Source organism: Mytilus galloprovincialis, chromosome 6 (genome assembly GCF_965363235.1).
Source record: "Mytilus galloprovincialis chromosome 6, xbMytGall1.hap1.1, whole genome shotgun sequence".
NCBI lineage: Eukaryota > Metazoa > Mollusca > Bivalvia > Mytilida > Mytilidae > Mytilus > Mytilus galloprovincialis.
In genome coordinates, this window is record NC_134843.1 from 87,693,784 (window position 1) to 87,711,521 (window position 17,738).

General features: G+C 32.0%; 2 protein-coding genes across 2 annotated transcripts; one reads left to right on the forward strand and one right to left on the reverse strand.

Annotated features, from left to right (window-relative positions):
* Positions 1-180: 180 nt before the first annotated feature.
* Positions 181-10,926, reverse strand: LOC143080597 (uncharacterized). The gene is made up of 2 exons (XM_076256520.1): positions 10,774-10,926; positions 181-3,430 (listed from the first exon to the last, which is right to left on the reverse strand). Exons 1-2 carry the CDS (start codon positions 10,835-10,837, stop codon positions 1,065-1,067), a joined length of 2,430 nt encoding a protein of 809 aa, XP_076112635.1. The 5' UTR covers positions 10,838-10,926; the 3' UTR covers positions 181-1,064.
* Positions 10,927-12,264: 1,338 nt separating this feature from the next.
* Positions 12,265-16,464, forward strand: LOC143078401 (protein unc-93 homolog A-like). Its single transcript, XM_076253276.1, has 5 exons — positions 12,265-12,354; positions 13,169-14,155; positions 14,871-15,006; positions 15,570-15,695; positions 16,067-16,464. Exons 2-5 carry the CDS (start codon positions 13,214-13,216, stop codon positions 16,291-16,293), a joined length of 1,431 nt encoding a protein of 476 aa, XP_076109391.1. The 5' UTR covers positions 12,265-12,354; positions 13,169-13,213; the 3' UTR covers positions 16,294-16,464.
* The last annotated feature ends 1,274 nt before the right edge of the window (positions 16,465-17,738 follow it).

Below are 17,738 nucleotides of genomic sequence, written 5' to 3' on the forward strand. Positions count from 1 at the left end.
TCATCATGCAAAGGTTTCATTCTTACTGAACGAAAAAGAGCTACATCACAAGTCGGTATATATATTGGAGAAAATGTATTTATGCATCTATTGTCAAGTGCATAATCTCTCAAACATTTTGGAAAATCAACAGGCAGTGTAAAAAGAAAATTGCTAATGTATATATAACTGTAGCGGATTATGAAGATGTGAAAAAATGTCACCAAAGCTCCGAGAGGGCGATCTATATTTGGAAGACTTTTTTTTTTTACATTAGACCGATGTTAATGTTTGCCCATGACAACGCTGGTATCTTAAAAAAAGATCATTGCAATGAAGGTTGGAATTTCTACTCCTTAAATATTAAAATTGCAACCATATTGCCTTGCAGTACCAAGTTTCCTTGTTCAGACATTTTCTGTATCTCGGAAAGGAATACTTAGTAGTTTGTATGTGGTGATACATTTTCTCGGTGATGCATATTTTCATAGAAGGATCATGGTCCAGTTGTTTAGACCAATGTTTGGTCTATGATTGAATGCAATTTCTTGAGAACAACTCTTGGTGTTTCATGTTCTTTTTACCAGTCACATGGATAAACTACTTGTGCACATTTAATTGTAATGACTTATTGAGCAACAGAGCTAGAGGTTGACTTAAGTCGCGAGTCACATATTTAAATAGTCTTGGACTAAGTCACTTATGATTCCGGCCGGGATCTGTTACCATAGATACGTCTAAAAAAAAACAGGTGTTGCATGGCGTTACTTAAATGAACACGTGAAACATTTGTGGAGGAGTCGTCAACGCTCGAATTTCACAATATCAATAAATAAAGGAATGTGCCTTGTCTTTATTATCAGCTTAGTAGGGTATCATTCAGTAGGATACGGGTTAGTGTGTACATATTGAAGGTAGCCCAGCCAGTTAGTTACGCATATTTTCTACCAATTCTTGATGTAATTTATCTGAGTTTATTTAATTTTTTTTTCAATGAACAGGATGTTTGCATATTTAATCAATTGACAAATGCATTTCAATTTTGATAAAGTGTACCCAAGCTTGTCACCCTCAAGATAGTCACCTTATTTATCATTGTCTTCCAGTTCCTTGTCATTATCGCCGGCACGTTTATTGGCATCACTCTTGTGGTCGTCGGTCTGTTTATTATCATTCTTTTTCATATCGTTGGCTTGTTTGTCATCATTTCCATAGACGTCGACATGTTTATTGCCATAATTGTTATCACCTTCATTCAGGTCATGGTCATTTTCGCCGGCCTGTTTATTGTGAACATTTTGATAATCGCGATCGTCGACCTGTTTATTGCCATTACTTTCATCGTCGCCAGCCTGTTTATTATCTTTATTTTCTTGATCATCGGCTTGTTTGTCATCCTTTTCATGATTGTCGACCTGTTTATTGTCATCGTCGACTTGTTTGCCATCCTTAACATGGACGTCGACTTGTCTATTGTCATTACTTTCATCGTCGACAGCCTGTTTACTGTCTTTGTTTTCTTGATCGTCGAATTGTTTGTCACCATTTTCATGATCGTGGGCCTGTTTGTCATCTTTTTCTTGATCGCCGGCCTGTTTATTGTTACCATTTTCTTCATCGTCGGCATGTGTGTTGTTATTTTCTTGATCGTCGGTTTGTTTGTCATCTTTTTCTTGATCGCCGGCCTGTTTATTGTTACGACTTTCTTCATCATCGGCATGTGTGTTATCATTTTCTTGATTGTCGGTTTGTTTGTCATCTTTTTCTTGATCGCCGGCCTGTTTATTGTTACCATTTTCTTCATCGTCGGCATGTGTGTTATCATTTTCTTGATCGTCGGTTTGTTTGTCATCTTTTTCTTGATCGCCGGCCTGTTTATTGTTACCATTTTCTTCATCGTCGGCATGTGTGTTATCCTTTTCTTGATCGTCGGTTTGTTTGTCATCTTTTTCTTGATCGCCGGCCTGTTTATTGTTACCCTTTTCTTCATCGTCGGCATGTTTGTTATCATTTTCTTGATCGTCGGTTTGTTTGTCATCTTTCTCTTGATCGCCGGCCTGTTTATTGTTATCATTTTTATCTTTAAATGTTGTAATGTCTGAATTTTCGTCCTCTACAGTTTGTTCAATTTCCCATAAAACTTGTTCATATTCACTTTTGACGAACTTTTGAACACATATTCTGCCTGTGAAACCAGCAAACAAGAACATGTTGGTGAATCCCTGAGGAGCAATCAAATAACATTTTGACTTTTCCTCATCATGCTCATTATCTATCGGAATAATTTTCCACGTGCCATTCCCCGCACTAGGATCACCACTTAATCCCTCCACCCACATTCCATTGCTCAGCGCCCTAACATGATACTCAGTGTGTCTATGGGAATTAATATGAAAATAATTTCCGACAATACTTGCACGTTTGAATGTAAAACGGGTTTTCTTCTGAGCGACAGATTTGGTATATGTCCATCTAACAAACTTGAGTCCTGGGAGTTTATTTTTTGCCATATACATCTTTGAGTTTTTATACATGACTGGTTTTATATGATATACGCCTTCGCACAAAAAATTCAAATCATCCATTTTCATTTTATGCTCTTCTAAGAATTGTCGTATTATCTTGTGTTCGAACAAGTTTCCAGAATAATGGATAATAGCAGTTTCTCTCGATGGCCGTACCAAAAAATTTAACAATTCCTTGTTTTCTTCTTGCTGCTCTTCAATAACAGCTTTCACTCCTTTAATAAGACTTGGTGAATTATTTGAAAATTTCAGTAATGCATAGATATGCCATAATATTCCTCTCTTCATCGTGTCGAGACAACAGTAAACGTGAATATAACGAACAATCTTTTCAAATTCTGATGTTCTGTAGCTACAATATTTTTCATATTCCTCGTCTCTCAGCTCCTTGATACGCTTTGCCAATTTTCCCATTGTTGCAAATCCGTCACCGATGGGAACCATTGCGCATACAGCACTTACTTCGTGGGTTTCAAGTTTTTTGTCGCCCATAGCACATACTAATTTGGCATATTTTGTCAATGTACATTTTATTCCTTCGCATTCGTTCAGCATTTCGTTATCTGATTGTTCTTTAAGCATCTCCCTCAGTGTTGTTTCTAGATTTGGACCATTCGTCTGCCTGTTGAATAATGCCATGCCAGCAACAATAACAAAATACAAGACGGAAAAAACCGGATGAACAGTGGACAACTGTTGGAAAATGGACGACGCATTTTGAAATAATTGCACACCTACAGCAACATTTAAATCATTTTTCTTCAAACTTGGCAGCAATGAAACAAATGAAACAATGCTTGACCGCAGTTCCTCTGAATCGGTATCGCTCAGTTTGTCCAATTCAACGAAAACAGACTGAAGAGATTTCTGTAATTCATCGTCAATTGGTAGTATTTCAAGAATAATCTGCAGTTCCTGATATAGTCCTAATATTATAAAAAAAGTTAATTAACTCTATATCTACGTATAATCCTTTCAATCAAAGTAAATATATAATGAAAAAATTGAAGAAGAAAACTGTCTTAAATATGTGGTAGTAATTAATAATTCACGTCCTATGTCCTAGTTTTCTGGATATATGACCTCCCCCCACCCCCCCCCCCCCTCATATATATCATATATATTTATATATATATATAAAGAAGAAGAAGTGGTATGATTGCCAATGAGACACCTCTGCACAAGATAACAAATGACACAGAAACTAACAGCTATAGGTCACCGTACGGCCTTCAACAATGAGCCAAGCCCATATAGGCCGCATAGTCGGCTATAAAAGGCCCCGAAATCACAAATGTAAATCAATCCAAACAAGAAAACTAACGGCCTAATTAATGTACAAAAAAATGAACGAAAAACAAATAAATAACACAGCAACAAACGACAACCCCTGAATTACAGGCTCCTGTTTTGGGACAGGCACATACATACAGAATATGGCGGGGTTAAATATGTTAGAGGGATCCTAACCGTCAGAGTGGACGTGAACGGGTACTTGTACATCCCAACAACAAAAAGACATTATTTACAGATCTGAGAGTACTTGCAGTTACTGACAGCTACATGTAGTTCAAAGCCAATAACAACTATTAATAAAATCACGCTTGTAAGACTAAATTATCAATCAGTACACATCTAACATCCAATAGATTTAGTATAAAGATGTCATAAACAAAGAAAACATAACCTTGTGCAATGTCAAGATACAGGAGTCGATAGCTTGTAGATCCATGAAAGTGCATATGTATATAACTAAATATTTAGTTTGCTTTTAATTTACTGGTAATAAGATCAATATTAATACCACTAAAAACAATATTCAAAGATCTAATGACAGTGAATTGGTAACCTTGTAGACTAAATTTATTTAAAGGATCGATAATTTTACCAGTATCGTTTCTAAATTCCAAGGCATGGTAAACAACATCTCCGTAAAAATGAGGATGTGCTATACCATTTGAAATAAGTTTTCTACAGGTACAACCGAACTTTAGGACCAAATCTTTATATCTATGGAAGAATTTAGTAAAAGTTTAAAGTAATTTGTAATAACGAAATGCCTGACTTAATAATTTACCAGTAATACATAGGTTACGTTCGTTAAAATCTAAAACGTCACAACAGACACGGACATACACTACAAACCAGTAAAAGTCTGAAATCTGTACTCGACTGTACTAATTTTAACTCGACCAGTCTGAATTGGTCTGAAATTTACTTGATAATACTCAACTGTAGTTTGAACCATACTTAACAGTCTGAACTTTTACTAGACCAGTGCTTAACCATTTTTTATGAGTCTGAACCATGCTCGACCTAGTCTGAACCATACTCGATCTAGTCTGAATCATACTTGACCAAGACTTAACCAACCTAGACCTATTCTTTGTATCTATCAACTAAATTTTATCAATTTCGGAAATATTTTTAAAAAAAATGAAATTTGAACAACAACTTGAATTTAAAATTGTATTCAATATAGTATTGAAATTAAAATTTCATAATAATCAATCATAATATAACTTCAACACAATATTCACCAACACTTACATAGTTATTTATATCAATTTTACAATATAAAATTTAAATAAAATAAGCTGATCAAATAATCTCAAAAATGAATTGTGACTGATATTTTCAATGTTATTCAAATTTATTATATTGTAAATTTTTCAGAAGTATTTTATGGTAACTAGACTATTTTCACCATTAACTTAAGCGTAGACTAGTATAGATTTATTGTGTCAGTTGAGTTTAGTTAATAACGCAGTGAATATTTTTTTTATTATTAAAATATATATATTTATATATATAAGTATATAAAGCAACTTAATAAGTTTTTAAAAAATGAGACCTTATGAGACCTTTGTTTTGTTTTGTTAAACCAAGAATTTAATATAATCATGATAATAGACTTCCCAGAGCAATTCCTTGATAACAATTTTTTTTTTAAAAGAAACGTGTTCCAAAGTAACAGTCAAAATTTATTTCAATTAAATTCAAGTAGTTTTTGTCAAATTAAAGACATGGCATACAAAAAGCACTTTAATATGGTTTAATTACCTCAGTACATGTGTGTTGTACAAGTAAAAAGACAGCCCTATTTTCTTAAACTCGTGTATTACTTATCTAGTATATTCAATATCTCCACTTTAACGTCAATAATTGAAACTCGGAAAAAATGTTAATTGTCAAGTTTTGTCTCTTTTGTAGATTTTAAGAAGGCATATGATACAATTGACAGGTCACTATTGTTTAACAAATTAACAGATTTAGGTATAAGTACAAAGTTTATGTGTGCTTTGCAAGCCATTTATTCAAATATAAAATGCTGTGTTCGTGTGAACGGAAATACTACTGATTGGTTCAGTGTATATACTGGTTTGAAACAAGGATGTATTTTATCCACAGTCATGTTTAATATTTTTATTAATAACTTAATTGATGATATAAAAGCATTAAATATTGGTATAGACATTGACGGCGAAAGGGTTGCTATTTTATTATATGCAGATGATCTTGTTTTATTGTCTGAAAATACAGATATGCAGAAATTGATTAATGTATTAGTTGTATGATGTAATGATAATTGTATAAAAGTTAATTCAAATAAATCAAAAATCATGCATTTTAGAAATCCCTCTATGATAAGATAAGATTTTGTTTTTAATATAAATGGTGAAGTCATTGATTATGTTTCTGGCTATCAATGTTTAGGATTAGTATTAAATGAATTTTTAGATTATAAAGTAATGGCAAAGGCAGTGCAAAGTCAGCAAGTCGGGAATTAGGCCTTCTCATAGTAACATATAAAGCACATGGTGGCTTCCAACACAATATTTCACCAAATTGTTTGACACTTCAGTTTGGTCAGTCATCAATTACGGGTCAGCTATTTGGGGTACAAGTGAGTTTTCCTGCATCTCAGATGTCAGATGATGAAAAATTTATATTTTTGTTCATAAATGAAAATGTTTGTAGTTCTGTTGCCAAAACCTGCCATAATATTTTATTGCGACAAAATAGTATCTTATACTGTTAAAAATCATTGTTATTTTTATTATGTACATGTGTCAGGTTTTATCCTTGGATGTGCATGGTGATATTGCACTTTTATGTTTTGTATTCAAATAACAAAACTTATGTTTTAATTCTGTTGTTTTATAATTGTATATAACAGTCTCTCATAGTTCTTTAAAGAATGGCACATGCATTCTAAATTTATATAGTTTGTACTTGATATTATATTGTGTTTATACTTGTATGTATGTGGTGAGACTTTAATAAACTATTGAAACTGAATAATCAAAAGGCCTTGTTATTTAATTAAACAGAATGTTGAAATTTACATTTATGTACAATTACAGTCTTAATAAAGTAAAAAAATGGAACTGTAGAGTGAATAAAAAACTTAATCTTTATCAGTATTGCAATATTGAATGTATTTTGAGCAAGACTGTTATTACAGATATTGAAAACCAATTTGTTTTGTTTTGTGTACCAAAATAAATGGCATTCGAATTTACTTGCTAATGAAAGCAGTAAATTGCGTACTTACAGGTTATTGAAATCAAATTACTGTACAGAAAAATATTTACGTATTACTATGCCCGGTAAATATAGAAATGCATGAATAAATTATGCTAAATTTAGAGCAGGTGTTGCTCCGATTAAAATTGAAACAGGCAGATATGAAGGTATAGATGTAAATGAAAGGTTTTGTTTTAATTGTAGAAAAAAATGATTTGAATATAATTGAAGATGTAAACATGTTTTATTAGAATGCCCAGAATATGCAGATTTGCGAACGATATTTTTTAAAAGTGCATGCAATATAGAAAGTAGTTTTAGTAATTTAAGTAATGAGGAAAAGTTTTTATTTTTGTTTCATGATGAAAGAGTTTGCTATTTTACAGCCAAAATCTACCTTGAAGTACTTTTTAAAAGAAAGTGTATTTTATACTTGTAATAATTGTATATACTGTTGTTTGTTTTCATTTGTATATTAATTGTTTTTCACAGAATGGTGTTTTATGCTAAGATATATTGAAATATGTTATAGATGTAATATAAATGTATTTTAATCTGTGTTGTTACATCTCTCATAACTCTTTTTAGAGTTGCTCTTTTATGCCTATATTTATATTGTGTTTTATATCAAATATCATATGTTTTAAAGAGGCGAGACTCTAATAAATTATTTGTTGTTGTTGTTGTTGTATAAATTATTTATTATATAAAGCAAATTATTCCAAATTATAATAATAGATATATTTCTTATATAAGATTAATTAAACAATTTTAATTATTGATGTTGTTGGCTGTTGTTATATATGTCAGTTAAAAAGAAATTTATTTTAACAGTTAAACAAAGTAGATGGTATTTGATCCAGTATGGTTCAGACTGGTCTAGTATTGTTTTGACATTTGGTTAAGTATGGTTTACACTGGAAAAAAAGGTCGAGTACAGGTCAAGAATGGGTTAGGACTGTTTCAGACTGATCAAGTAAAAGTTCAGATTTTTTGCAATGGCAAGGATAAGGCTCAAGTACGATTCAGTACAATCGAGTATGGTTGAAACTGGGGTCGAGTAATGTCAAGTAAAAGTCAGACCAATTCAGACTGGTCGAGTAAAAATCAGTACAGTCGAGTACAGATATAGGCCATTTCAGACTTTAACTGGTTTGTGGTGATAGCGAACGAGCTGGGAAATATAAACACTGTATGATGGTGTCAAAGGAACATTATCATCCAAATAAGGAAAATTAATATTAGGGAACAAAAATCGTCCCTATGATCGTAAATGTTTGTGTGGAGTTTCCCGTGTAAAACTGTAACATTTAAATCTGTAAAAGGACAGTTATTAGCGTTCCTTTGGCGATATTTGAAAAAATTCTTGATTATTTTAACGAAAAAATATCATCAAAATAACGGTAATGTGTTTTTGAATTGGTCAATTTAATGAAAGTTAGACGAGTCTTTACTGAGTTTGGTCATAAACTGTGATGCATAACAATACAAAAAACAAGTCTGCTATTAAAGGGACACAGTTAGTGGCACTAGGAATGCCTACAATGTGTCGATAATATTATATATTTGCATTCAGATTTACCAAACGACCACTTAATTAAATAGAAAAGGCAAAACTGTCAAAAGAATTAAAAAAAAAAAAAATACCATCAATAGCACGTAATTTACCTAAAACATCCAAAGAATTGTTTACCCTCCCCAAAAAATAATTCCACTATTTTCATATATTTTATTACAAAAGTTTATGATAAGTTCTTTAATAGTATTGAAAGATTATTGTAGAGGCCGAGATGAGACGATGTTTTACTGGGTTTTTTTTTTTGTAGTTTAAGTAACCAATCCATAGTAGGGACCTTCAAATGTTCAGAAGATGCCTTAAGCTGTGATGTAGTTATGATATGTTTGTTTACTATATAAGCATATGCATGACTCTCCGTAAAGCGTACGGACTTGAATGTAGATGAACTTAATAGTTCATTCTTAAGAACTTCCGTGTAGTATTTACGGCATACCACAACCACATTGTTGGCTGCTTTGTCAGCCGATACAAACACAAACCGCTTTGAAAGTTCTTGAAGTTTATTTCTTATTCTGGAAATAGGTGTATTGTGTACTCTTATATCTATTTCTGAATTATTTTCAAAATGTGATATTCGAATATCCACAACATTCATACATTTATTTAAATAAGAATCAAGAAATTTGTTATCAGATTTTTAACGTTTACACCATGTTTACAAAACGAGGGAAGCTAAGAGCGTCTTTTGTGACCTGACGACACTGTTTGCAATCTATTTTAGATGAAGGACGACATTTTAGTCCTTTTATCACGAAGTTTCAACCTCTCTTTCATGGACGATATTGTGGTCCGCTTGTAATTTATAATTACACGTAGAATTGAATTATCAGAAAATGCTGATAATGTCAATAAAAGAAATAAAAACTGGCTTTTAACTAGCTGTCAGTAACAGCGAGTACTCTCAAATCGTACTTTCTTGTTTTAAAATTTAACCTGCTGGTACTATTTGTAATGCTTTTTTTTGGTTATTTAATGTTGACATGTATCTGGTCTATATTCCAGCTTTTATTGTTAGGAATTACTACAAATTGTCACTTCTTCGTAGTATGAACACCAAAATTATTTTCTTTCTCCTTAAATACTGTTCCGGCACCTTCACAAGAACAACAAGAAGTTTTATCGAGCACTAATTGTACAGTTTTATTGTTGATATTCATCCAACATATACCAAGTTTTAGTTTGTTTTATTGACATACTAGAAATTTCTTTTTATTCCTAAACGGAAGACTATATAGACAGAAGTATAGTTAACAGCAAAATTATTTTCATTTACCTGTGTATAATATGACATAGTTCATACTTGATGTTTTTCTAAAATTGTTTAAAATTTCACAGCGGTTTTTTATACTTTCACTTTAATAATCCCTTGTTTTTAATAACTATGCACTTACATTGTATCACAGATCAAATATATTCGTTCATTGTGTGTTACTACGTGTTACTACGTGTTTTGATTGAGTAAAGTCATTCCAATTGATATTTTATAGTATGTCTTTCTATGTTGTGATGTTATAGAATTGTTTCAAAAAAGGGAGAAGGTTTGGTACCATTAAAACGTTAAATCCCGCTGCAATTATTTGCACATGTCCTAAGTCAGGAATCTGACGTCTGTTTATAGTGTTCATTAGTGTTTCTCGTTTCTCGTTTTTCGTTTTTATATAGATTAGACCGTTGGTTTCCCTGTTTGAATGGTTTTACACTAGTAATTTTTTGGGTCCTTTATAGCTTGCTGTTCGGTGTGAGCCAAAGCTTCGTGTTGAAGGTTGTACCTTGACCTATAATGCCTTATACTTTTATAAATTGTTAATTGGATGGAGAGTTGTCTCATTTGCACTCATACCCCCATCTTCCTATATATCTATGTACCGTGAGAAATGGCGTTTTGAGAGCGCGGATATTTATATACTTGTTGGCAGATATGGAATAACATATCCCTGGTTGAAATAAATTAAAATAAGGTCCCAAAGGCGTGTGCATGACTGATATTTTTCCTTTATTTTACAGAATTACTTTAAATGTCAAAACTACAAGAGGACAGATAGCGGATGTGTTATTTATCTTCCGTTTCTACAGAAAAAATAAAAGAAACATTTGAGAATAAAACTGAATGTTATATATTAAATAGGTAACAAACATAAATTTGTTGATTAAACAATTTACCTGCTTGGGTAGATGATTTTGTTGAATTACTTTCTTCGCCAGCGAGCACTGAATTTGATGCCATATTATCTTTCCATTCGTATAGATATTTCTTCAACTAGAATCATTTAGCCTTATTATTCTAGACCTATGCCATGATTTGGTAACATCGCAGTATACATTAGCATTAACACGTATTTAAAAGTTGAAACACTCTTAAACTACGCTTATTAGTTTTTAAATGAAACCAAACATAAAACGACACGGTTCATTGTTTGTATTGTTCATGCGCAATACTTGTGAAAAGTTATATCACTATTTGACATAGTGTGTCAAATGTTTTTCTTCTCGGGAACCGATATTGCAAATGATGTAATTTCATATTAAGGGTAAAATACGTACATTTTATGGAACCTAAAAATTGAATTTGCCATACGGTAACATATAGTTAAATGTTTTCAAAACTTTCTGTTGTGCAACAAAATAAGGGTTTTCTCCCTAGGAATAGATTACCTTAGCTGAAAAATATTCCGGAATTTCTGGCCTTCGATGCTTTCCACTTAGTACTTGATTTGATCTTTTATATTTGACACCCCAATCTTACAAAATGATAAATATTGTAGAAATCTATTGGGGGATTTTTTTTTTTTTGACAAAACATCCTTGTCCACCTTAAATGGATAGTTGTTTTATTGGCAACCATGTCACATTTCCTTATCTTATATTTTTGGATGTATTTCTCTATTGGTTGTGATGTTTACTGATTTTCCATAGCCCCTCTTTTGATTTTTTTGTTTGCAGAATTAGTTGCTCACTTTGACCGTTCTCATTAATAACCTTCTGGTTTAGTTTTATGATTCCAAGGTTCCTCTTTTTGGATCTGTCTTGTATAAAGTTTCCCGCGTTTTTATAACGTAGGATTTTGATGTCCTTTATTCTTTTGTACCCTCTAGCCTCCTTAAAGCATCGCAATGCAATTATTAATAACACAATTTTTTAATCATTCAAAAAAAAAAGACAAGATATGTTATTCATCTGTCAGTCTCAACCGTGGCAGTGTTTTAAATATATTTTTCCACATAAAGTATGTAGATCGCTTTTATTTGATTTTCCGTGTAAATATTTATAAACTATACAAAAGATATCCCACCAACAAATGCATATGGGCGAAAACATATTATAGACTGCATTTTTGAACCTATCCCAAGTCAGGAGCTTCTTAGTCTTGTGTGTTTGTTTATTTTATTTTAGTTCATTTAAGTGTTTTGGAGTTTAGTATGACGTCCATTTTCACTGAACTAGTACACAATTTTATTTAGGGGTTGTTGTCTCTTGACATATTCCCCATTTCCATTCTCAATTTTATTTATGTAGATTTACGATGACCTATGTTAATGTAGAGTATGTATCTGTATCTTTATCATACGTTTTTACTTGTTTGTCTTACATTTTTCTATCTTCACTGAAATATAACATGTCAATGTCCCCCATTAAAATGTCACATGTTCGTCTAAAAGTCGTAAAAATATGTCTAAAAGTGTCCACTCGATTTTGTTTTAGCGAAAAAAATATGCATTCTTTTAACGGATAATATCTAAAAAGGTTAGTTAATATTTCGAAGACTGCATTACCAATTGTATTCATTAATTCAAATTAAACTTTACACCATCTTCAACTATTTACCGTTTACAAAAAAATATATATTTTTTTATTCACTAAATTAACGTTTTCTGGATAATCAGATGGTATATATCCAACTGGCTTGTCTAGTTATACCTTAGTTTTACTTTTGATTTGACTTTACTTCTTCGAAACACTGGACGTTAAGCAACCAACAATCAATCAATCAATATTATAATACTTCATATATTTGAGTCCTAATATAGTTAAATTGGATTATTATACGCATTTAAACATGCGTAATGTTCTATGGTTTTGGGATTGGGTTTTCTTTATTAACAATAAACTTATAAATGAAAAGGTATGGAGGAGACATTCATCATGTACAATATTTACAGTAAAATAGAAGACACAAATTGTTTAGATACTGATGAATAAATGGAGTATACATTTTAGCCTGGAGCACATATACATGTACCAGCGTTGATAATCTTTATAAATTTACAAATTTAAAAACATTCAATAATGATTTGTTTTTTAAGACATAACCTGTTTGTATGTAATAAGCATTCGCACTTTTAAAATAACACAATCGGTCAAACAATTTATTTAGTTTAAAATTGTCTGGTAAATTACTAATATCACAAGCGAAAAACAACTACTAGTATGCAAAATGCTTAATGACAAAACATGTTGACTAGAAAGAGACAATAATATCGAAATATCTGAAACAAATAGGGATTTTATGATGAAATTTTATTCCTTTGCAAAACTCGTTACTAATTACTTCTTTCAGTGTGATGAGCAGAGACCTACAGAATTCGAACCAACATCTAAGATAATGGAGAGAGAATTGAAAAAGTCCGCATCTCGTCGTAGTTATAAAAATCTAGCATCAGTTTGTGTCGGATGGTTCCTGTTGGTCGTATCATTTGGATCACTGCAGGGTATTGTCAGTAGTATAAACCATGAAGATGGTCTGGGATTCTTTTCTATGGCATGTTTTTACGCGGGTGCTATTGTCTGTCCATTTGCCGCAACAATATTTAGAAGATGGAATACGAAACCAGTTTTGTGTGTTTTAACCCTTGCTCAGATACCATTAGTATTATCATATGCTATTCCCAGACTTTATACAGTTTTACCAATGGCATTTATTGGCGGTATAGCACAGTCGGTTGCATTTTCTCTGACAGGAGCATACCTGGTTTGGGTATCTGGTATACTGAGCAATGCCAAAGGTGACACAACCAGTCGGTATCTCAGTATGGCATTTGGTATTTACTACATGTCTGTCAGTTTCGCACCTGCAATTGGAGGAATATGTTCAACGTTTATATTATCTATGAAATTTGAACAAACATACTATAAATACTTAAACTGTACAAAATCTCTAAAATCTATAATTACCGAAAACATAACCCTACCTAACATTACTATAGGGTGTGGACCCGACTTCTGTCCGTTTGAACAAGCAGACGTTTCACAATTTGAGATATCGAGTATTGTGAGATACTGTTTACTTGGATTCTATTCTTTGTGTATGGTAGCAGCGACGATAGTGTTTTCGTTTGGAATGGAAGATAAACCTTCGACATGTCAGAAGAAAAACCAATGCAAACATAAGCTGAAATTACAAGATAAACCAGACGAAAAGTACAGAATGACTGCAGTGTTAAAATCAACAATATATGTAATGAAGCAAAGAAGATTCCTTATAGTAGCCCCTCTTGTATTTTATAATGGATTTCAGTGGGCTTTTGCTGTAGGTGATATAATGAAGGTACGTTTTTAAGTTTATTTCTCCGCTGTATTCAATGATAGATTATGTTATATATTTTAAAACTTACAAAGAAATATTGAACCTAAAGGTGCGGTTGGTTAGGACTCAATAACTTTTAGGGGGTATAACCCCGGGTTACTAATGAAACCACCATCACAGTTTGCTTTATTTGGGATTGAAATTTAATTCCGTTGCTTGAACTTGTGTTGGTTTTTTTTAATTGTTTTATCGTTAGTCTATATTTAAGTGCCTTAAGTACAATGAATCGTATTGCTTGATCTTTTATAGCCTTTAGATTTTTTTGGGGCCCGTTATAGCTTGCTGTTCGGTATGAGCTTAGGCTCCGCGATGAAGACCGTACTTTGGCCTATAATGGTTTACTATTATAAATTGTGACTTGGATGGAGAGTTGTCTCATTGGCACTCATACCACATCCTCTTATATCTATTTTGTTATTCACATGGTCCAGTTTTAAAAAGAGAGTGTAAAGATATAAAAAAAAATATATGAATAAAGCGCCACAATTCTGACCGTCATGTCGCCAAGTTAGGGATCCCTGCAAAGCCATGTCGTTTGTTATATTTTGGTATTTTCGGGGGTTTCTTTCTCTGTTTGGAAGATTCTAAACCCCTTTTTATAGTTTGGAGAATTTATTGTTGGCAGATCTGTGCACTGTACCATATAACAATTGAATTAGTGCTTTTTGTTTGATAGGCATTTGGTGGATGTATTTTTGGTGCAGAAAAGGTTGGGATATTTATAGCAACATACCATTTTGCAACATGCCTGTCTTCAGTATGTTCGGGATTAGTCGAACCAAGAACTGATAGAAAAATATTGTTCATGTTAGGTATGTATATATGGCTTGACATGATAATATTAACGGTACCAATATTTCAGCACCAGATGCACACTTCGACAATTAAAGTTTCTTCGGTGGTGCCCTGACAAGGTAAAATTATTTGAAAATCAAAACCTTCAATAAATGTTACAGAGGGACGAAAGATACCAAAGGGACAATAACTCATAAATCGAAAATAAACTGACAACGCAATTGCTGAAAAAGACAAACAGACAACTAATTATACACAAGACACAACATAGAAAACTAAAGACTAAGCAACACGAACCCAACCATAAACTGGGGATGATCTCAGGTGCTCCGGAAGGGTAAGCAGATGATAGCAAAAAAGACCTAAAGTACTAGCCAAACATAATTAATTAAAATATAATATATTGATAGCACACTTAAAACTCATTTAATATTTGACCTGACATGAAACACCAATTTAAAAACATATTTTAATACTATTTGTATGATTAGACGTATTTCACATTCACCATAATCAGATTCATCTGACGTATGTCTTGTTTCAAATCTGTAACTGACCAACATATTCCATTGTATTACAGCCTGCGCTATGCACACGTCAGCGTGTATTATGATGAAGTTTTGGTCGTCGTATCCATTCTATCTAGCATATGTATTGTGTGCTATGTGGGGATTGGGAAGTGGTACATTTTTAGCACAAAGCCATGGTATGTATTTGTAATCATGTTATTTATCAGTACTTTCAATTATGTGAACTTGTAATATGAAACTTACTTAAAACTGTCTTTGTAACACTATAGTTATATTTATCTGATATATATTTATTCATGATGATTAAAATATAGTTTTATAGTAAGTGGATTTAAGTTTTAACAAAAATACTTAAAATTTAAAGCGACGCTAAAATTGTAACGAAAAATGCGTTTTAGTGTGAAAATACAAGTAAAACAATGCATGTATTAACTATGATTAATTTCAAAGATTTTAACTGGTGTGACCAAAGCATGTCAAGTTTTTAAAAAAAACGTAGTCTTTTAAAAATTGAATAAATTTCAGTGACTTTTTTTTTCTTTTTCAGCTTTAATTGGTGAATTATTTCCTTCCGACGTGGAACCTGCAATGGCAGTTTATTTAATGTTCCGATCATTTGGTCATATCATGGGATTTGGATACGCCCACTTTTTGTGCATGAACACAAAGATTTATGTTACTGGTGGTATTTGTTTGGTAGCATCTGGATTTGTTGCTGTATTTCATCAAAAGCCCTATCTACAGAAAGAAAATCTTAAAACTGAAAAAGCTTGATTCGTGTATAGATTTTATCGAGAAGTAACAAACCATTTCTACATAACGGATGTGGCTGTCAAATCTGTATATATAAATCATCTCTTTTATGGAGAAGACATTCTAAGTTGCAAAACTTGTGTCTAATCCTATTGTCAATGTTTTTGGACAATAAAATATGTTTAAACTAAACCATCTCGTAATTAACCCCATTCCTTGTTTATAATTGTACTTGTCTTATTACTTTGGGTACATGTATTCAATCATTCTGATCCCCTTCTGTCCTTTATTGTCTAATAATTCATTTCATTGTATTGTTGATTTTTTTATCATTAGTATCTTTCCATTAGCATTACAATTTACTCCATGATTTGTTATCTCATTCGGTGTCTTCTTTCTATCATAATCGTTATGATTTATTTTTTTTCAATTACATGTAGTTGAATTTAGGTACAAAAATAATAAGTAACGTACAATTGTAGTCAGTAGATTAAAATCAATTCAGAGTTACTGCGACAAGTATTAGAGCGTAAAATAGAACGTCAGACTGTTAAAATACTTGGACCATATGGTGGAACGTTCTTTTGAAAATAATATGATTATTTTGTGTTCGATATATATTCCAATCTGAATCTGTCAATACTAGAGACGAATTAAAGCTAATCTTGTTTTATGTTTTTGTGAATAAGTCTCTTTGAATTGCTGTTTAGGACAATGTTACTTTTTATTCATAAATGGTGTGTGTCGCCGTTAGGAACCTATGGCAAGCTGTACAAGTGAGAGGTTTAGCTGGCTATAAAACCAGGTTCAATCCACCATTTTCTACATTTGAAAATGCCTGTACCAAGTCAGGAATATGACAGTTCTTGTCCATTCGTTTTTGATGCGTTTTGTTATTTGATTTTGCCATGATGTGATTATGGACTTTCCGAATTGATTTTCCTCTGAGTTCAGTATTTTTGTGATTTTACTTTCTACTATTTATTCTAACTTCGAGATATTAAATACACATTATATGATATCTTGTTTAATTTTTATGAAATCCTATATATCATATGAGATATATAACATATAATATGAGATATCTTATATATATTATATGTGATATCTAAAAGTAAGAATAAATATAAAAAGGTTTGCCATAGGCATCTCAGCAGTGGTTGTATTATATAATATCTTAATATTTTAGTAATTTGGAGAACTTGTGAAAGAGAAATGATTTGTGTTTACTTTTGCATTTATCATCAACATATTCGAATCATTGATTTTGAAATCATATTATCTCCTTTTTTTCCCAAGAGGACTGTACTGTTAATACATAATAAAAGAGAATATGTACATCAATGAGACAACATACTGGAAATAAAAACAAAAGACAACTGAAGGACAATAATCGGTCCAGACAAAAATAAACTGTACAGTATCAAAGAATGCGTACAGTACTGACAGCAAACCCCAAGAACTTA